This window comes from Hydra viridissima, unplaced genomic scaffold (genome assembly GCF_058129835.1).
Source record: "Hydra viridissima isolate aposymbiotic clone 2 unplaced genomic scaffold, HvirCarnegie_v1 scaffold_14, whole genome shotgun sequence".
Classification (NCBI taxonomy): domain Eukaryota; kingdom Metazoa; phylum Cnidaria; class Hydrozoa; order Anthoathecata; family Hydridae; genus Hydra; species Hydra viridissima.
Genome location: NW_028324313.1, coordinates 4,589,230 through 4,609,017, shown reverse-complemented (window position 1 = coordinate 4,609,017; position 19,788 = coordinate 4,589,230). Strand labels below are relative to the sequence as shown.

Here is a 19,788-nt window from a genome sequence, read left to right as displayed (position 1 = left end):
AGTAATACATACATGGTGTCAGCAAGTTCAGGGAAAACAGGGAATAGTCAGGGAATTCAGTTTTCTAATTTATCATTTTTTATCATTTTTGTTGAGAAAAACTAAGACACTTGTTGCAGTGTTATACATTTTTGTGTTGTTTGTCTGCATTTCGATCCCATAATCCTTAGTTTTAATTTATTTAAAATATGCGCGATGAAAGCAAAACGGTGCCCTATTGTGCCTGTGCACAGTGGGTCAGAATGCCCATTTTTGTGCCAAAATTATTTTTTTATTAAATATTATTAAATTTGATATAAATAACATACTTAGAGCTTCTAAACATATTTGTGACTAAAAAAATGATTTTATTAATTTTTTTTCTTAATAATTAAAAATACAGCAAAAAAAAATTTAAAAATGCATTTTTTCACATCTTATCAACTCAATTCAAACACAATCCACAGAACAAACATTAAAAAAATACATTTTACTGTTTTTAATAGCTACACAATCTTATGAAAAAAATACTTTCATGTCTTATCAACTCATTCAAACACAATTTACAACTTTAAGGCAACCATCTATGTCTGCATATATTTAAATGAAGTATTTACAAATTTACAATGTTATCTCCTGATAATAATAACTCCAAAACCTCAACAGGAAAGTCTTTCTTTTTTGAAGTGCAGGTTTGCCTCAAAGATGCTATGACAGGATCAGATGAGCATAGAAATCTTTTCAAAATGTCCTCATTTGCCATACATCTTGAAGCTTTTCGAGCATGACGTTTACGAAACCGTTTGAAAATTTTTTTTGTTGCCTCCTGTGCTTCTTCACTCATCATTCCAATTGGCAGTGAGATTCTATAAATGATGGCTGGGCCGTGGATCAGCAGTTTGTGGAGGCTTTGTGGCATGTAGTACCATGGGTACAGTTTCACAAACAATTTTGCAGATTCTGTACACATCATGGTAAACTTTTCAGTATTTATTTCATAACCACTTGATATGCTTGACAAAATAATGTCCAATTTTAGAATTAGTTCCTTATTGACACCTGTTATATTTGCAAAAGAAATGGCATCAGTAAATGCTCGTCGAGAAGTGTTGCCATCATTAGATGTACCAGATCCTCCAGACTTTGGTTGATCAACAACAAGGCCCATCTGTTGAAGAAAAGCTTGTTGGATGTGAGTCTTTGTTTCAGCAACTTGTGCTTTGTCTTCTGCTGTTCTTGCTTGCCACTTTTTGATAGGCAACTTGTAACCAATATGCAGAAAACATTCAAAACATTGAAACCAGCAATGCAGTGTAGATAAACCATACTGCAAGCCTTTTGCCTGGTAATTTCTTACTATACAGGCATCAATGTTGTTCATCTCTTTTGGTGAGCATCCACAGATAGAGCAACACTGACTTGAGTTAGTGGCCTTAGATAAAACTGTGTGTACTTTTCCATCAATCATTGTTATTTCAATCATATGCTTTATTTGAAGTACTTTTCCATTGTTTAATATAATTTTTGTACTATTTAAATTCCTTATTTCTTCTTTTAGTTGAGCTTCTTCAGAGATTATAATATCTTTAGACTCTTTTTCAAACTGAAAACGCAAAGGGCGACAATACAGAGTTGATGATGGTTTTAGGTTTCGCCACAAAGTTGTCTTTTTTCCACCAGCAAATGAGCTCAAGTCAAGTGGTACTATGCAAGTTAAAAACAATGACTCTTCTATTTGTATATTACGGATACCATCTTTAGACACTGTTTGCTTATAGACACTTTGTCCTGTTGAGCCATCAAATCCTGCCTTGTGTCTTAAAGTAGCAAATATGGTTGTATCACCAGCAACTGTTTCAATAACTTCATTCTGTACTTGACATAGTCTTTGTGCAGTGTGGTCGACCAAGCTCTGCATTGAGATTTTAGCAAAAAAATCATCTATTTCTATTTCATTTGGATAGCAAGATAATTTTGCTGCCTTTATTATGTGATATGAAGGATAAAGTTCACAGTTTTTTCTCAAAGCAGCATTTCGATGTAGTTGATATCCATCTTTGGTCATATTTGTATCTAAAAGTAAAGCTAGAGCCTCATTGCCAGAGAGTTGTTGAGATATTTTGTTACTATTGTCAAAAATTCTCTTTACTGCATGTACCTCATCAAGTTTATTTTCTTTTTTAAGGGAAACTTTTGCTGCAAAAAGTAGTTCATTCGATGAATGCCCATGTTGTAGAGAGTTGGTGCGCCTGTACTTTGTTCGAAGTGAACATTCATTAAAATTATCAATTGAAGGCCTGCCACGTGTATCTTGTTTCACAGGAATATCAGTAAAAACATCATTCTCTGTCTGTAGCCACTCTTTATGCTTTTTTTTTAAACAAATACGGTTACCTTTTAAGTCCTGCCATCTCTTTCTTATATGAGTTAGCAATGTTTCCAGCTTAGGGTTAGGGTTTACCAGATTCATACCATTGATAACATCCTTTAAAACACCATGGTCAGAGATTTTTAATTTATTTTCTTGCATGTAGGTATATATTAGAGATGGGAATCGAACCTTTTTTTTAAAGTTCGGGTTAGGTTCGGTTCGATTATATCTAATGTTCGAGTTCGGTTCTTAAGCACAGCTCGGGTTCGGTTCGGTTCGGTATCAACACAACTGTTTTTTTATTAGTTACAAAGCTTTACATTCACATTGATAAAACACAAATAAATTAAAGTTATATTAAGTAGTTAAATCATTGCAAATAATTTGAAATAATTTGCAATGCTTTTATACTGCAAGTTCAAAAGTTCAAAAAACAATGCAGTTGCTAATAGCTGCAGTTAAAGTGTACAAAACATTAAAGCAGTAACTTTCTGAATACAGATAATGGTAGCTTAAGTAGCCTACTGTCAAAAGTTTAGCTTAGTCTTTAAAGAAATAATAACTTATGGCTTAAATAATTTTGAGTTAAACAAATTATTTAGAAAAAATTTTAAAAAATAAAATATATTTTAAAAGTAATTATTACTTACTAAAATTACTAACTCATTTTCTCCCAACACTTAAAATGAGAGATAGAACAAAATAATTCTAAATTCGCGGTATGTTACACATTAGGTTATGTATTATGTTTTGTATTATGTTATGTATTGTAGTGAGGTGCAAATTGCAAAATTTTCACATTTTCAAACGAATTTGGCATGGTTAGGGTAAGGACAGTTGGTTTAATTTGGTTCGTTCCCAACAGTTTTAAAGTTCGGGTTCGGTTCGGTTTAGTAACAAGTAAAGTTCGAGTTCGGTTCGGTTCTTTCGTAAATAAGGTTCTAGTTCGGTTCGTTCGTTTCGGATTCGGTTCGTTTCCCATCTCTAGTATATATATCAATGTATTTCATTTTAACCTATAAATTCTAAAATACATTGATTAGAAATCATTTAAATGACAGTATATTTATGCCTAAAAGTTTAAAGATGATGTGTTTTATTTATAATTAAAAAGCCAAGTGATTAATTAAAAATTAACTAATTAAAAAAACTCGTGATTTGTTTGTCGCGGGCAAAATTTTAGTTATAACCTGCTATCTAAAAGTTAATTTTTGGGCAAGGTGGTACTTTGTTGAAGCTAAAACTAACTTTAAATTATAATATATATACTTAGTAAAGATTTTAATGCATTTTCAGACTGGAGGATATTGGAGGTTTTTTTAATTAAATAAAGTAAGCAAAAATTTACACAAAAAAAACCTGTAAACACACATCATCTTAAAAATTAAATAAAATTTCTTACTTACAAGCAAAAAATTTGCAAGTAAGTTATTTTGTTTCAAAGAGTATCAATCTATCAATATATATAAAAATTATAGCGCAAATAATTTTAATTAAAAAATAGGTGACAGTTTCTGTGTAGCAACACATATATTTTATTAACTTTTATTTTAAAACTTACAAATCTGGCAAAAAAAATTAACTTCAACAGGCCATATAAAATTTAATATAAAAGCTAAAAAATATCTTTTTTTTAAAGCTTGATAAGTATGGAAAACAACTATTACCATTAAACCCACGTTGAACAAAAATTTTTTTTTTAATTTTGGCACACCTTGACCCACTGTGCTGTGTCACGTTAAAAAAGTAGCTCGTTAAACAAGACTGACAGTTATGCGCATGCGCAGATACGCAGCAACAACTCGCAAAACGAGGATATTGAGCCGACGCGATACCGCTTATATCATACTTAAGTAATAATATTTTATATTACTAAATTTAGTAATATAAAATATTATTACTTTAGTATGAATATTTCCATTGTTTTCTGTTATAAGAATCAATTTTAAAATGTTATAACTTAAGTAAAAATATTTTGAAATGTTTTTTTATAACAGGTGATATGTAAATTTTTTATTTATAAATAGTATTACTATTTATAAATATTATTATAAATTTTCCTTATATTATTATAATATATCATTATAAATATTACTCAAGTAATAATATTTTAAAGTTCTTTTTTGTAATAGGTAATATGTAAATTTTTTATTTATAAATAGTGACATGTGTAAGCAACTGAAATCAGTTTTATGTAAGTTGAAAGTTAAACGTTACCATGTAAGATATTTACGAAAAAAAGGATTAAGCAACTAAAATATATACAAAACAAATATAAATCAAAATTAAATATATTTTTAAAATAAATTAATTTGAATCTGTCGAATCATCAAAAAAATTGGATCGGCTAAACATCCGATATTTTCTGGGCATTGGTCTTCTAATTCATATGAATTACGAAGACCAATGTGTGCAGCATCTAAAAAATAATATAAAATTAAATTTTGACATATCAATAATTACAATATAGTATAAATCATAGCGTAGTTAGGTTACTGATAAACGACTTTTATTTAAGGTGACATTATTGCTATTGATGGTGCAATTAATGGAGTGTATGCACCTTCAGCCGATATAGACTTCCAGCCAGAAGAGTATACCTATTTATATAATTACTAATTAAATAAAAAGTTACTTTGGCATTTTGGATCAGGATGTGCACTGTCACAATCATTTGTATCCATAGCATTATTCAATTTCTTTTATTCAACAGCCCCTATAAAAATTTATATATATATATATATATATATATATATATATATATATATATATATATATATATATATATATATATATATATATATATATATAAAATTATTAATATTATTTATCTAAAAAAGAATTACTTTTAAAATGTTTTGGATCAGGTTGCGTAGCCTCTTTTTTATCCATGCTTGTGTTTTTTGATCCACCACATTCAAAAGTACCTAAATAAATTGGTTTTATATATCTTTAAATGCCATCCCATCACAATTTATAGAAAACATTGGAAAAACTCTAACCAAGGATTGAACTTGTGCACAATGATTTTTGTCTAAATGAAATATTAAATTAAACTAAAGCTATATAGTATAAAGTAAACTGTTACAATTACAAAAAGATTAGATAAACTACAACATTATATTTTTATGTCATAAACCTTAAATGATATCAAACTTTGTTATAACAATATAAAACTTTAATTTTCTGTATCTTTATACCAAAGTTTCAAATTATTTATAGATAAATGATTTGTATTTTTATTATTATTTTATTGATACTATTAATTATTTAATATTATTTACCAAGAATTGTTATAAAAAACAATGACAATTTCGAACTTGCCCTTTGCCTATCAAATCATGATTTGATGCCATTAATAAATTATAGAGCTAGTTTATACAAATATAAATATAATAATTACAAATAAAGAATTATAATAACTTATGCTATAATTAAAAGGCTACAAAACAAACTGTCAAAGAAAAAAAAAGTGGTTTCACTAATTTATTACTGCTCTGTTCTTTAAGAAAATTAAGCAAGATTATAATTTAATACTGTTTAATTTTAATGGTATTTAATAGTACCATTAAAATTTAACAGCATTAAATAATAATATCAATATACTTAGATTTATTTTGACAACAATTCTACATATTAACAGTATTAATAAAATCAAGATTATTAATAATTGTTAATAATCTTCAGTGTTAACACTACTAAAGTGTTAACACTCTTAAGTTTTAATCATAAAAATTATTAACACTCTTAAATTTTAATGATTAAAATTTAAGAGTGTTATAAATAATCTTGATTTATATACCATTAAATGGAAATATACTGCAGTTAAGCGGCGTAAAATAATTTAATATTTTTGCTTTTAGCGCTCTCGCTCGCAGAGGCTAAAAGTTTTTAAACTAATTATAAAAACCAAAGTAGATAAATTTCAAAGCAGTTATTTTTTAAATTCGTTTTTGTTTAATATTTTTGTTTTTTGTTTTTATTGTTGATATTTAATTATTTTATCAATTATATTGTTAATATTTACTTATTACATTATTAATTATGTAAAGGAATTTAAATTTTTATATTTTATGATTGTATAATTTTAGTTTGTTTTAGACAAATTTCTTATTACAATTATAGTATACTACAATTATACAAATATAGGATACTACAATTATTGTTCTTACTGAATATATTTTTTTAAAAAATATGTGGCTATAAAAATAGCTGTTTTGTTTATCAACTACAGAGGATAATGACGAGACACACAAGATAGAAACGCCGAAAATATCGGAAGCTCTTTATATGTTTGACCCCAGCAACCAGGGCCGCCGAGAGCCTTCAAGCCGCCCGGGACAAAACGTTTTTGGCGCCCTTATAGATTTCGCTTCATATATATACTTAGCATAGAAGCAAATAAGTACATTATGCCTTTATAGCTACTTTAAATTTATTTCATTTTTTGCTAACTAACCGCAGCATAAACAATTCCTAACATAAATAAAATTTTTGAGCTTTTTTCGAGGCAAAAATATTAATTACTTTATCATATGACAATGATTTCGCGTGATCATTTTCAATAGACAAGATCATAAGATTTGAAAGTCGCTCTTGTCCCATGGTGGCTCTGAAATGGTTTTTTATAATCTTAAGTTTACTAAAAGATCTTTCACCCTCTGCAACGGATATTGGCATTGTGTGAAAAATGATTAATTTCAAAAATATTCGTAAATTGCTTCAAAAATTATATATATATATATATATAGACCTATATATTTCTACTAAATCACCTTCAAATAAGTATTTTGATTAGTAGCTTTGTAAAACCAACGTAATTCTTGGAGCATTTGTTTATTTTTTTCACATTCTTTTACCCTTTTGGAAGCCAATGCCCTATTTTGGGCACCAGAAAGTTTTATACGATTCATTGTTAACAGTTACTGTAAATAACCGTACGCATCAATAAAATAATAGCATTGTCAACTACGCAAACTCATCAAAAAATTATAAACTCAATCTCAAAAAGCTAATGTCATTAATCAATATTTCAATAGTTAAATATAAATCTTAAACATGAATTACCATAAATAAGTTGATCGTAAAGAGTTGAAAAATATTTACTATTACTTTTTAAATTCTGAATAGAATTATTTCTAAATTGTATTCACAGTTTGTTATTTTTTCGAGGAATTAAAAATAATGATATAACGCGAGTAATATATACATTTCAATTGTGGCATTTTAAGATTAATAAAACTATTTTTATTTTACTTTGGCATCTGGCGCCCTATCGACATCTGCCGCCCGGGACAAACTGTCCCTTTGGCCCCCCCCCCCCTCTTGGCGGCCCTGCCAGCAACACACGTGGTTCAGCCAGGATTTCATCTTCAGTAATAATAGTTGTTGGAGCACTTGGTCTTCCACGACCAACACGTTGCATTTAAACAAAGATTTACCATGTTAACTAAGAATAACTATTTACTTAACATTTACGATTTATTCAGTGCAGAATTAATTAATAAAACTAATTTTTGTATATGTATTTATAAGACGTATAATATATTATAAAAATGAAAAAATAAAAAAATTTAACAGTGACTATTACTTTTACTTATCTTTTGTATGAGGCTTTTCTTTTCTTTTATTTTCTTTTTATAAATTTTTAATTTTTCCATTTCGAATGTGGTTTTTTTCACGTTTCGCAACGTCACTTTCGGATTAATTTTTTTCATTTTCACCATCGCAGAGTTTAATCAAGCGTAAATTATAAATTATTTTACGCCGCTTAACTGTAGTATTACCCATTAAATTAATGGTATATAAATTTTGATTTAAATATCTATTTATATAAAGAAAAAAACATTTATTACTTATAAATACTAACTGATATTATTAAATAAAATTAACTGACAAAGTAAAAGCATAAACTTTTCTATGCATTAAAAAATATTGTTATTTCAGAGATTCGCCATTCAGAACTTCGCCATTCATTGAAGTATGCTGCCATTTTTCAAATTTAATTGATACATATTCGGTATTTTATTAAAATGTACCATTGAAATAAAAAACAGAACCCAATCGGCTGAACGTCGGCTGAATCTCTGTTAGCCTATCGTCGGCGAACAGACATATAACCGATGCACGTAGGAGTATTTGACGATTTTAGCTGGCCAAAATTATTTCTCTCATTTTAACAGCTGAGAACTTTACCATATGACAAGAAATTGTAAATTAAATGTTTTTTGTACAAATCCAAGCCAGTGGCGTTCAATATAGGGGAAAGATGGGTACTTTAGGGATTACATTTTATTCTATTCAATAGGATTTGAGGAAATAAAAGATATATTATTTTTCAAACTTTATTATGGTAAATAACATACTATATTTTGATATTTAATTAGAATCCACTTCGTCATTGTCAGAATATTCTTCATTTTCGTTGTTTTCAGTGTCGGAATCTTGGACTTCTCCAGGAAGAAGCAATTCCACAGCTTCTTTTGAAAAAGGCTTTTTAAGTTTGTGTTTCTTTTTCCCAATGCTGGACAACAGAGGGTCGGATGTTAACAATAACCTATTGATGATACCTTGGTTACAATCTTTTCTAGAAAATTTTCTAGCATAGCTAAGTCTGTACTCCCGGAAATGTTTGTTTCTGGCTTCGGCAGCCTCTTCCGACAATTGTCGGAAGAGGCTGCCGAAGGACCATGTACTAAAACTTTATGCAGAGTTGGAGTCATTGGACACCAGGGGTATAGTTCAACATAAAGCTTTGCATTATCTAAAGTATACTGTCTGAACTTTTCTACATCAATCTTGTGGCCACTGGAAATTACTTCTAGGATAATTTTCATTCTGGAAATTAAACGGAAGTCTACTCCAGTGATATCTGCAGATGTTTCCGGGTCGTTTAAGAATCTCCTGCTTGTGTTGCCGTTATTGGTATTCCCAAATCCAACCTTAGGTATGTTGACAAGAATGCCCATTTTGCTCTTGAATTCATTTTGGATTTTCTTTTTCCTATCTGAGATGAGTCTCTTCTCATCTTCATTCAGCCTTTTCTGCCATTTTTTTACAGGCAATTTATATGATAGGTGAAGGAGACTTTCAAAACACCGTATTCTAGCATGCAGAATGGATAGTCCAAATTTGTAGCTGCTTTGATTGTCAACACATGTTCTGTCCAAATCATTAAATTTTCTTGATGTTGCTCCACAAATATAACATCGCATGGTCGATTTAGTGGTGGTTGCTGCGTTACAGACTTTTCCGTCATTCATAGTTAACATCATCACATGTTCTACTGCTATGTCTTGAAGTTGAGTTGGTTTCAAGCCTGCAATTTTGTTTTCCATGTAAGCAATTTCTTCAGCTATTACATCAGCAGTTTCTTTTATGAACCTAATTCGAATTGGCCTGCAAATCCTTGGAGACGATGGTGTAGGGTTTTGCCAGATAACCTTTTTATTTACTCCACAAGTTAGCTGTAATGGAACCATTGAGCATTGAAATATACTGCCATCAGAATTAGAGTCATCCTCAAACATTTGATTAAACTGTGTCTGCTGGGAGCCATCACAACCCCATTTCGTAGATAATTTCATATGTTTACGCCCACTTTCCGTTAGAGTCTTGATAACTTCTTCTAAATACAACACCAATCTTTCGGCAGTATGGTTTAACAGACTTTGTAAGTCTACTTCAGCTAAACTTTCTGTGACTGTGAACGAATCAGGATCAGGATAGCATGTTTTTTTTTCTTCGACCAAAATACTGTAGCAGGGCTATTGCTTCTTGTCACTTGTACGTACGATTTCATATTAAGATTTTGTTAGGCCTGCGTCAGTAAATATTAAAAGAGCCTCTAACGGTGTCAATGATTTTTTTGTAGGTTTAAGACTGCTGCGATAGGCTTTTTTATACTTTCCCGCTCGTTTGGGAGATGTTTTAAGATCTTTGAGGACGGTTGCAGCACTTCTTTTGCCACTTGTTGTCAAACAAGTTTCAGCTGCAAAAACAATAGCTTCTCGTTCCACATCTTTCCTGAGCTGTTCTGTTTTTCTCCTCTTTGAACGTTCACTAGAATCGACAAAACTTTTTCTTGGTCGTCCTGCTGATGATGGAGTGGATGGGGTACCCGGTATTTGGAAACTCCCTTGCAGCCAAGGGCATTGCTTCTTAATAAATATTTCATGAGTTCTGGATGAAGACGACCACATTTTTCTAAAAATAGCTTTTAACCTCGACATTTGACGCTTGTATACTGTTTTTAGTTCTTCGGTATATTAATTTTTTGATAACAAATTTTGATCAGCTAAGTCCATTTTTTCATTGAAATTTGGAGCCTCCTGCTGCTGAATACTGTTGTAGAAATCCAAACGAGAGATTGTTTGCATTCCTGATGACCCATCTAGAAAAAAAAAATTAAGTTGAAAAATTCATCTTGGACCTTGATGTGCTTAGAACATGATTAAAATTTAGATGGCATCAACAGGCAGTTGAAATTAAGATTTTTAAATAGCTAGTGGTATAAACTCATAGAAAAACGAAAAAAACTAAGAGGGTTTAAATGCGCACTACAACTTTTTTACTTTTAAAGTCAAAATTTACTTTAAAATTCGTTAAAAAAATGCTAAGTTTCATGGTACATAACTTTTGTGGTAATTAATATTTCAAAACGGTAGTAAGAGTAAATAATGTACATACCTGTCATAGATTCATCCATGATATAACACTGTAAAGCTTCTGTTGTAAACACTTGTACACAGCTTCAATAAACACCACAAAAATCGCTCGTAAATAAAATGAACCACGCAGTTATAGATCGGATATTTAACTAGACTGTGTAGTTCCAATTACTACTTTTATAACCAAACCATTAACTGCTCATTAAGCGACCATTATCGAGAGATAATAAGGGTAGGTAATTAAGTGGGTACGGCCACTTTTAATAATTCCAATTTTGGCCAGCTAAAATCGTCAAATACTCCTACGTGCGATGTTCAGCCGATAATATTTTGTTGAAAACAATGTAGCCGATGTTAAACCGATGTATCTAGCTCGGCCCAAGCTAGGGCCGACGTCGGCCTTAACACAGGGCTAATGCAACTGAAGCCCAAATTCAAAAAAGAATGGATTCCTGTATTGCAGTTCCTTCCATAGTGGATAGTAATGTTTGTATTGTACAAAAAAAAAAAGTTCAAAAGTAATGAAAAACCCTGTGAAGAAAGTACCAGTTGTTTTTCCTCAGCATTAAAATTTGGTAAAAGAACACATCTGAAATATATATATTGTGAGGTGGGTTGCTTTTGTTTTATTTTTGACTATTATTGTTTCTTATTTATTTATTAAGTTTCGGGGGGAAGAAGTAAAGGGAAGGGGAAAGGGTTTAGTTTGGGTTTAGTGTGTGTTGTTGGATTAGGTATATGGAGGTTGGGAGCTAGCTTGATGGTCTGGGGAGTATTTGGTTAGGAAAGGGCTAGGTTTGGGTTGTGAGAAGGTATATGGAGGTTGGAAACAAGGTTGGGGGGGTTTTATTAAATGTTTTCTATGTTCGGTCCCTCAGGTAATATATTACGGCGCAGCTATGGTAAGGTGCGCGGTTAGAGCATCATACTTTTTTAATAACAATATTTAACGCATATAGTAATAACAATAATATTAATAATCGAAATGCAAACAAAAATACTTACTACTGGTTCTTCTTCTCTTACTTACTTTTCTTAACAAATATTCTCAAATATTCTCATCAATATATATATTCTGTTAATATTAACTCATGCAAATATCAATAAATCAATACAGATAATAACACTTATTTAAAGTTACTCAAATATCTTTTCTTACCAATTCTTCTTTTAAAATCTTCATAAATTCTTCTCATAAAATTCTCTTTGAATCTTTAAAATCCTTTTCTCATAAATTCCTCTTTTAAATTTCTTAAAATCTTCTTTTTAAATCTCTTTAAACTCTTTTCTCTTTAAATCTCTTAAAATCTCTTTTAAAACTCTTTTCTTATAAAATCTTCTTTTAAAACTCCTTTAAAACTCTTTTCTCATAAAATCTTCTTTTCAATCTCTTTTAAATCTCTTTTCCTTCCCTCCTCCTCCTCTTTTCTTTTTAGCTTTTTTTATAGTTTTTGGTTGTTTATCGTTTTGCAACTTATTCATCATTTATTTATATGACAGGCTGAATAAGTTTTCCGCGTGTACGTCTTTTCTTGATTGTTGTTATTTTTTTCTTTCTCTTTTCGCTATATCGTTTATTCATATGACAAATTCAATAAGTCTCCGTGTGTACGTCTTTTCTTGGTTGTTGTTATTTTTTACTTTCTCTTTTCGCTATATCGTTTATTCATATGACAAATTCAATAAGTCTCCGTGTGTACGTCTTTTCTTGGTTGTTGTTATTTTTTACTTTCTCTTTTCGCTATATCGTTTATTCATATGACAAATTCAATAAGTCTCCGTGTGTACGTCTTTTCTTGGTTGTTGTTATTTTTTACTTTCTCTTTTCGCTATATCGTTTATTCATATGACAAATTCAATAAGTCTCCGTGTGTACGTCTTTTCTTGGTTGTTGTTATTTTTTACTTTCTCTTTTCGCTATATCGTTTATTCATATGACAAATTCAATAAGTCTCCGTGTGTACGTCTTTTCTTGGTTGTTGTTATTTTTTACTTTCTCTTTTCGCTATATCGTTTATTCATATGACAAATTCAATAAGTCTCCGTGTGTACGTCTTTTCTTGGTTGTTGTTATTTTTATTCATATGACAAATTCAATGAGTCTCCGTGCGTACGTCTTTTCTTGGTTGACTCACTCTTTTCTTCGTTCCAATGTTAAAATTGAAAACATTATCATTTTCCCTCTTCACAATATCTATATCAAGGTATTATTTAGGGAGAAAAAAGATTACAGTAAATAAAGTGAGAAATTCTTCCTCTTTTCCTTTCAATTATAATAGTAACAAGTTGTAAGCTATCGCAGAAGAAAAGCCAGTTTATTGTGTTTTAAAATATTGAATCTGATTTTGAAAGTATCCTTAAAAAAAGTGGTGTTGAATATCAGAGTTTACTACAGTAGTTGTGCAGTTTCTGTTGAAAGTAATTTTTATTCCACATTTTCAACATAAAGATTAGGCTTTAGATATTTTTACAAACCCATCTGGTTGGCTAGATGATACCTTATTGATAAAGCGCATAGCTTGCTTTCATTTCAGTTTCCAACTAAAAATAAAAATACTAAAAAAGCATGAACTTTTTAAAGATTCCTTTTGTTACTGTTTCATAAAAGACAATCATAAAAGGTGTGGTTTTTTTCTTTTATATTGTAATCATTTTTGTAAGTGCAGAAAAGAGAATAATAGATTATCATTCCAATTTTTCTTGTTAAACATTTATAATCATGAATGTGAATGTAAGATAATTTTATCTATTATTTCTGATGGTTTTCTGTTTGCATAATTTTTAATTGGAAGTCTTACAAAAGCATAAAGGAATAAATGTTATATCTGTATTATTTTGCATTACAAACTCTAACATTCAAGTTAATAACATCAGTTTGGGTGTCTATTAGATTTTGACATCTTATTGTAAATTTTGTGACTCATTTACTGGAATTGTATTAAAGGTGTGCTAGGATATATTATATATATAGGTACGTGCGTAACTGGGTTTTTACGGCACCGATTTTAAAGACCAAAACTGTGATCTTTTTTTTCACAGCTTGCTCGAAGTCGGTGTGGTAATGATGTATTTATATCAGCTTAGACTTTATTAAAAAAGTAGAATGTTTTATGTTAAATAAATTATGGTTTTTTTTTTACGTGTAATAAATTTTTCAGTTTTTTTTATTGCTATTTAAAATTGTGTTCCTGTTCTGGCACTGCATTGATATTGATGGCATGTTGGTACATATTTGAAATTTTCCAGTCAACTGTATAGATCTATTTTCTATGTGCCTGCCAAATTTCATTAAAAAATATTCATGACCACTTACCGTATTTTTCGACCCAGTGGAGGTACCATTTCCACCTCTTTTAGCGTTACTGTGACTGTTACACCTTATAAAACTGTTTCTGCTATTGTTACTGTTACTTTTTGTTATAAATTCTGTTGTTTTTTTTACAGTTACCAGTGATTTTCATTCGGTTTTAAAATTTCGTTTCTGTTCCGGAGGTGCATTAATATTGAAGGCATGTTGGTACATATTTAAAATTTTACAGGCAATTGTATAGATCTATTTTCTATGTCCCTTCCAAATTTCATCAAAAAATATACATGACCACATACCCTAGTGTTAGGGGGAGGGGCGGTTTTTGACAGTATATTTGTTTTTGAATTCAGTATATTTGTTTTTTTATTCATTATAATGATATATTTTATTAGAACTGTTATTTATACGTTTATCTTTCATTGAAATTCATTAGTAACGATAAAAATAAGGCGAAAACGCTGAGGCTTTTAATGTATTTAAAGATCACCTCCATATATATATATATATATATATATATATATATATATATATATATATATATATATATATATATATATATATATATATATATATATATATATATATATATATATATATATATATATATATATATAATTATTGTAAATATTGCAAAAAAAAAACGCGATATTTTTTTATGCATGTTTTATAAAATTTTATTATAAATTTTACTATTACGTTTTAATCATTATAAATACTTTGTTTCTTTAATTCGAAACTTTTTTAATTACGTTTTTTAATCGTTTTGCACATTTCACTGTGCAAAATCATTCGCAAATTAACAACGATTCTATTACAAAGCTGCCGTTAGCCGAACGCGAGTTTTATACGAAAGTTGCATTTTTCTTAAGCAATGCTTCATAAAAATAATGTTACTTAAATGAGCATAACTTTTTTTGTAATGATTCTTTTTTCATGAAGTTTTCACCATTTTATTACAAATTCAGAGCTCTTTCGAACCATATATAAAACTTGAATAAATAAATGGTTTGAAATTTTTACACACGTACCTAATATATTGCGAGGTTAGAATTATTTTGTTCTATCTCCAAGTTTAAACTTTGCACAGTGGAGTATTTGTATGACAAAACCGCTCAATAGTCAAAAAATCAAGTTCGCATAAAAGTCTTATTAATTTTATTATTTTCAAGCTAGATAATTGCTTCATTAGATTATGTAACAGAAAATTCTTCTCGATTTTTCCTTTTGTCGTATTTTTGTTCAGAACGTGGCGTTGTTATTTGAAATTTCGTGGGAAAAAAAAATTCAAAAGTTTGTGACATTTGCTATTGCAGCTATTATTATAATATTGTTCAGTTTTGAAAAAATAAACGGCTAATTATGGCAGAGAAAGGTATGACCTATATTTTGAAATAAAATTACATTAAATTTCTGTAGTTATTGTGCAAAATATAAAGCGTTTTTATGATGGACTATTTGAGTTTTAATTTTCATATAAAATTATAATATAATAATGTTTTTGTTATCAAGTATGGTCTTGTCGAGTTATAATTTTTTTACGAGCAATAACTATAGGCTGTAAACAACCAGATACTTTTGTAAAATTATCCGCCAACGTCCGCCACTTTTTATATCAACGCTTCAAAAATAGTGTGTAAACCATTTCGTAATATACACAATCTCGTAAAAAGTCTTGAAATAACTATAAAATAAATTCTTGTTGTCTAATTTTTAAATATTTTTGTACAAACTTAACCAAACTACGTAAATCTTAAATTGTATCTAATATATTAAACTATCAAACTATAAAATCTCAAAAAAAAAAAAAAATTTTTTAATTGTCGTTCGTTAAGGTCACACCACTATGTATTTACTGATTTTATTATTTATCATGTAGATTCGACAGAAGTCAAAAAGTTGTTCGCTAGAAGAGAGTTATATGAAATAATGAAAGATGGTAAAGGTAAAAAATTTGATGAAAAGTTTTCGTTGTTAGAAGAACACCTTGTAACAGTTATGAAATATCCAATAGATCAAAAAAGTACCATAACAAGAATTTTAAAATTCTTTAAGAGCGATTTCAAGAAAAGATGGATAGCTGCAAGTTATAAACAAGAAAGTTTTATAAAAAACAATAAACAATGGCTCAAATCAAACGTCGAGCTACCTTATTGGTCAATAAACATTCGACAGAAACCTGGACGACTATCAAAATCATTTTTAGAACTAAGTGATTGCAGCAAGCGTCGAAAAACTATGGATTTGCGCAAACAGGTCTCCGTTGATGAGTTGACGTATGCAGCCAGAATGAGCCAGCACACATCAGGAAATACTGATGTTTCAAAATTTATTAAAGAAATTACTGCCACGCCTACCAGAGCAAAGAAATACCGAAAAGCATTTAACTCTGCTTTTAAAAAAGTAACTGTCAATAAATTAACACCTCAAGAGGCACTGGCACTGTTTGTAGAAGGCGATTTTACCAGAAAACAGTGGGAACTTATTCAAAGTAGAAACAAAAATGTCTACCCCTGTTACTCAATAATACAACAAGCCAAAAAAGAATGTTACCCTAATAAGGAATCAATACAAGTAACCGAAACAACAGCTGAAATTCAACTACAAGCATTACTTGACCACACTACATTACGCTTATATAAATATGTCTCAGAGGTTGTAGAAAAGTGTTCAATTGAAGAAAAGAAAAATATGGTTTTAATATCAAATTGGGGCTGTGATGGATCGCAACAAGCAAAATTTAAGCAAAAATTTCAAAACAACACCGACAGTGATGCAAATATTTTTCAAAGTTCTTTAGTACTTCTGAGAATGATTGTTAAAATTGATGGCCAACAGGAAAAAATTATATGGCAAAACCCAGTCACCTCATCTCCAAGATTCTGCAGGCTCATTCGAATACGTTTCATTAGTGAATCTAAAGACATAACAATGGACGAGATAGAGTACGTAAAAAACCAAATAAGGAATCTCAGGGAAACAAGGTTGCCCAATGAAATTGGAAAAATAAAGCATACCTTGCTTTTTACAATGGTAGATGGTAAAGTGTGCAACGCAGCAACTGATACTACATCAACTATGAGGTGCTACATTTGTGGACAAACATCGAAAGATTTTAATAAATTGATTAAAAAAGAGCCAATCAATACGGAAACCATCTCATTTGGACTCTCAATTCTTCATGCAAGGATCCGCTTTTTTGAATCGCTTCTTCATTTAGCTTATAAAATACCTTTACAAAAGTGGCAAGCTCGATCAGACGAGGAAAAAAAAATTGTCAAAGAAGCAAAGAAGAAAATACAAACATCCTTCAAAGAAGAATTAGGGCTTCAAGTAGATATACCTAAAGCAGGGTTTGGAAATACGAATGACGGCAATACGTCAAGAAGATTTTTTTCAAACCCGGAATTATCTTCACAAATAACTGGTGTTAACTTGGATTTGATAAAAGGTTTACACGTTATTCTTGAAGTCATTTCAAGTGGATATAAAATTGATGCTGTTAAATTCGACGCTTTTGCTCATGAAACTGCTAAACTGTATATCAATCTGTATGGTTGGTATCCCATGTCTCCAACCATGCATAAAGTTTTGATGTATGGTGCCGAAGTAATAACTCATGCAATCCTCTCTATCGGCCAGTTATCCGAGGAGGCAGCTGAAGCCCGAAACAAACACTTTCGGCAGTACAGACAAAATTTTAGTCGAAAGTTTTCTCGTATTGACTGCAATACAGACGTATTAAATAGGCTGCTATTGAGTTCAGACCCATACATAAGTAGTTCTAGATTAAAACGGCACAAAAAAAACATTGCCTTTTTCCAAAGAAGCAGTCAATATGATGATCTCAGCATGAAGCTTTGATAAGCGAATATGTCTTTTTATTAATAATAAATTACTCTTTAAAAAATTTTATTTTTTTAATTAAACATTTAATTTTAATAAAACTCTGTCTTTTAAACTAATAAAGCGAAAAAAAATCCATAAAATATTTTTGAGCGGTTTTGTCATACTAATACTCCACTGTGCGTTGGGAGAAAGTTTTTGATTTTTTCTAAAAGTAAAAATTGTTGAAAGTTTTAGTTTTTATTTTTAAAGAAATAATATTTTATGCTTTAAACAATTTATGTTTAAGCAAATTATTTAGAAAAAAAATTATAAAATAATGCGTATTTTAAAAGTTATTATTACTAACTAAAATTAATAACTCATTTTCTCCCAACTTTTAAAATTGGAGATAGAACAAAATAATTCTAACCTCGCGATATGGTAAAGTAATGCCACAAATATGATATAAATACTGTTCATTCTTTTCTGATTTAGAACTTTTTCAAAAAGTAGTTATTAACACCTTGCTTGTATTTCATTTTGTTTGTGCTTTTATTATGTAAGGTTGGTTTAATTTGATTTTTGAAATGAAGTTTAGTTTGGTATAAACTGTGTCGTTTCTTCACGTCGTTTTAATTTGAAGCTTTTTTTACACAGAAAGAAATACTCTAAATTTAGGTGCTATTTACATGATATCGCTGTCGTCACGTAGCTGTCGAATGTGTTTTCTAAAAAGTTCCCATTTGACTGCCAAATTTAACTGAATTCCTATTCAACGTTTAAAAAAGAATTTTGTAGTTAGCAAACCTGATGTCAAGGAATTTAAGCATGAACTCGTAAATTTTTTTGTAGGAGAACGAACTAACATAAATTGACTCTATAAGCTAAAAATAAAAACATCAAATAATGGCTTCTGAAAACAAGAAGGATTTTAAAAAAAATTAACGTGACAAATGGCTGTTTCTTTGATGTTAACACAACGTACTTCCACGGTTGTTCAGAAGCGACAAGTTATTATACGCAAGCGCAGTAGAAACTTAAAAAAATTCAACTTTTAATAATGGCTACGGTCCGTAGCAACGAACTTTCTTATTTAGTTGACTGATCATTTATACATGTTTCCATATAAATCAACATTTTAAACTCTTTCTAAAACTGAAATCATAATAAGCATATCTCAGTTGCATAAGAAAATGATTCAAATAAGATATATATCAAAAGATTATATCAAAAAGTTTAAAGTTGCGCTTTTCTAAGTAAATTAACATTCTTGAATATGCTGATTTGTTTACACTTTTAAAAACACATCATCTAATTTTCTGAACGTAGAAATTAAATGATTTTTTTTTTTTTTTAAATTTAGATGAGTTTTTATAGTATTTAACACTTTTATCAGATCTTAGCACTCAATTTTTTCTTCTTGTAAATAAGCATACAAACACACAGATATGGTAATTGATAATATTTAACGGTAATTGATAATATTTTTTTAAATTTTTATTCTTCTGATATAATCTCAGGCAATCTTACAGCTTCAATATCTGATCATCTTGCTCAGTTTATAATAATGCCGCAAACTTCACCTGAACCTATTTTTAGGAGGTGCTTTAAAAACTTTAAAAAAGCTGAATTTA

General features: G+C 29.6%; 2 protein-coding genes and 1 long non-coding RNA gene across 6 annotated transcripts; 1 reads left to right on the top strand and 2 right to left on the bottom strand.

The window, feature by feature from the left end:
- Positions 1–392: 392 nt before the first annotated feature.
- On the bottom strand, positions 393–13,195 carry LOC149878951 (uncharacterized). Of its 3 annotated transcripts, none has more exons than XM_090071163.1 (5): positions 12,179–13,195; positions 5,353–5,384; positions 5,197–5,277; positions 4,986–5,066; positions 393–4,769 (listed from the first exon to the last, which is right to left on the bottom strand). In XM_090071163.1, exon 5 carries the CDS (start codon positions 2,507–2,509, stop codon positions 593–595), a length of 1,917 nt encoding a protein of 638 aa, XP_089927289.1. In that variant the 5' UTR covers positions 2,510–4,769; positions 4,986–5,066; positions 5,197–5,277; positions 5,353–5,384; positions 12,179–13,195; the 3' UTR covers positions 393–592. The 3 variants fall into 3 exon arrangements, with proteins under 3 accessions (XP_089927289.1, XP_089927291.1, XP_089927290.1); XM_090071165.1 differs by lacking the exon at positions 12,179–13,195 and adding an exon at positions 5,635–5,900; XM_090071164.1 differs by lacking the exon at positions 5,353–5,384.
- Positions 13,196–14,982: 1,787 nt separating this feature from the next.
- LOC145192486 (uncharacterized) lies at positions 14,983–18,323 on the top strand. Of its 2 annotated transcripts, XM_090071162.1 has the most exons (3): positions 14,983–15,701; positions 16,206–16,271; positions 16,382–18,323. In XM_090071162.1, the coding sequence occupies exons 2-3, from the start codon at positions 16,263–16,265 to the stop codon at positions 18,188–18,190; spliced, it is 1,818 nt and encodes a 605-aa protein (XP_089927288.1). In that variant the 5' UTR covers positions 14,983–15,701; positions 16,206–16,262; the 3' UTR covers positions 18,191–18,323. The 2 variants fall into 2 exon arrangements, with proteins under 2 accessions (XP_089927288.1, XP_089927287.1); XM_090071161.1 differs by having other exon boundaries at positions 16,206–18,323.
- On the bottom strand, positions 16,861–19,149 carry LOC149878950 (uncharacterized). The gene is made up of 3 exons (XR_016446759.1): positions 18,585–19,149; positions 17,344–18,380; positions 16,861–17,243 (listed from the first exon to the last, which is right to left on the bottom strand). It is a non-coding gene; the product is annotated as an uncharacterized LOC149878950 (long non-coding RNA).
- Between the last annotated feature and the right edge of the window lie 639 nt (positions 19,150–19,788).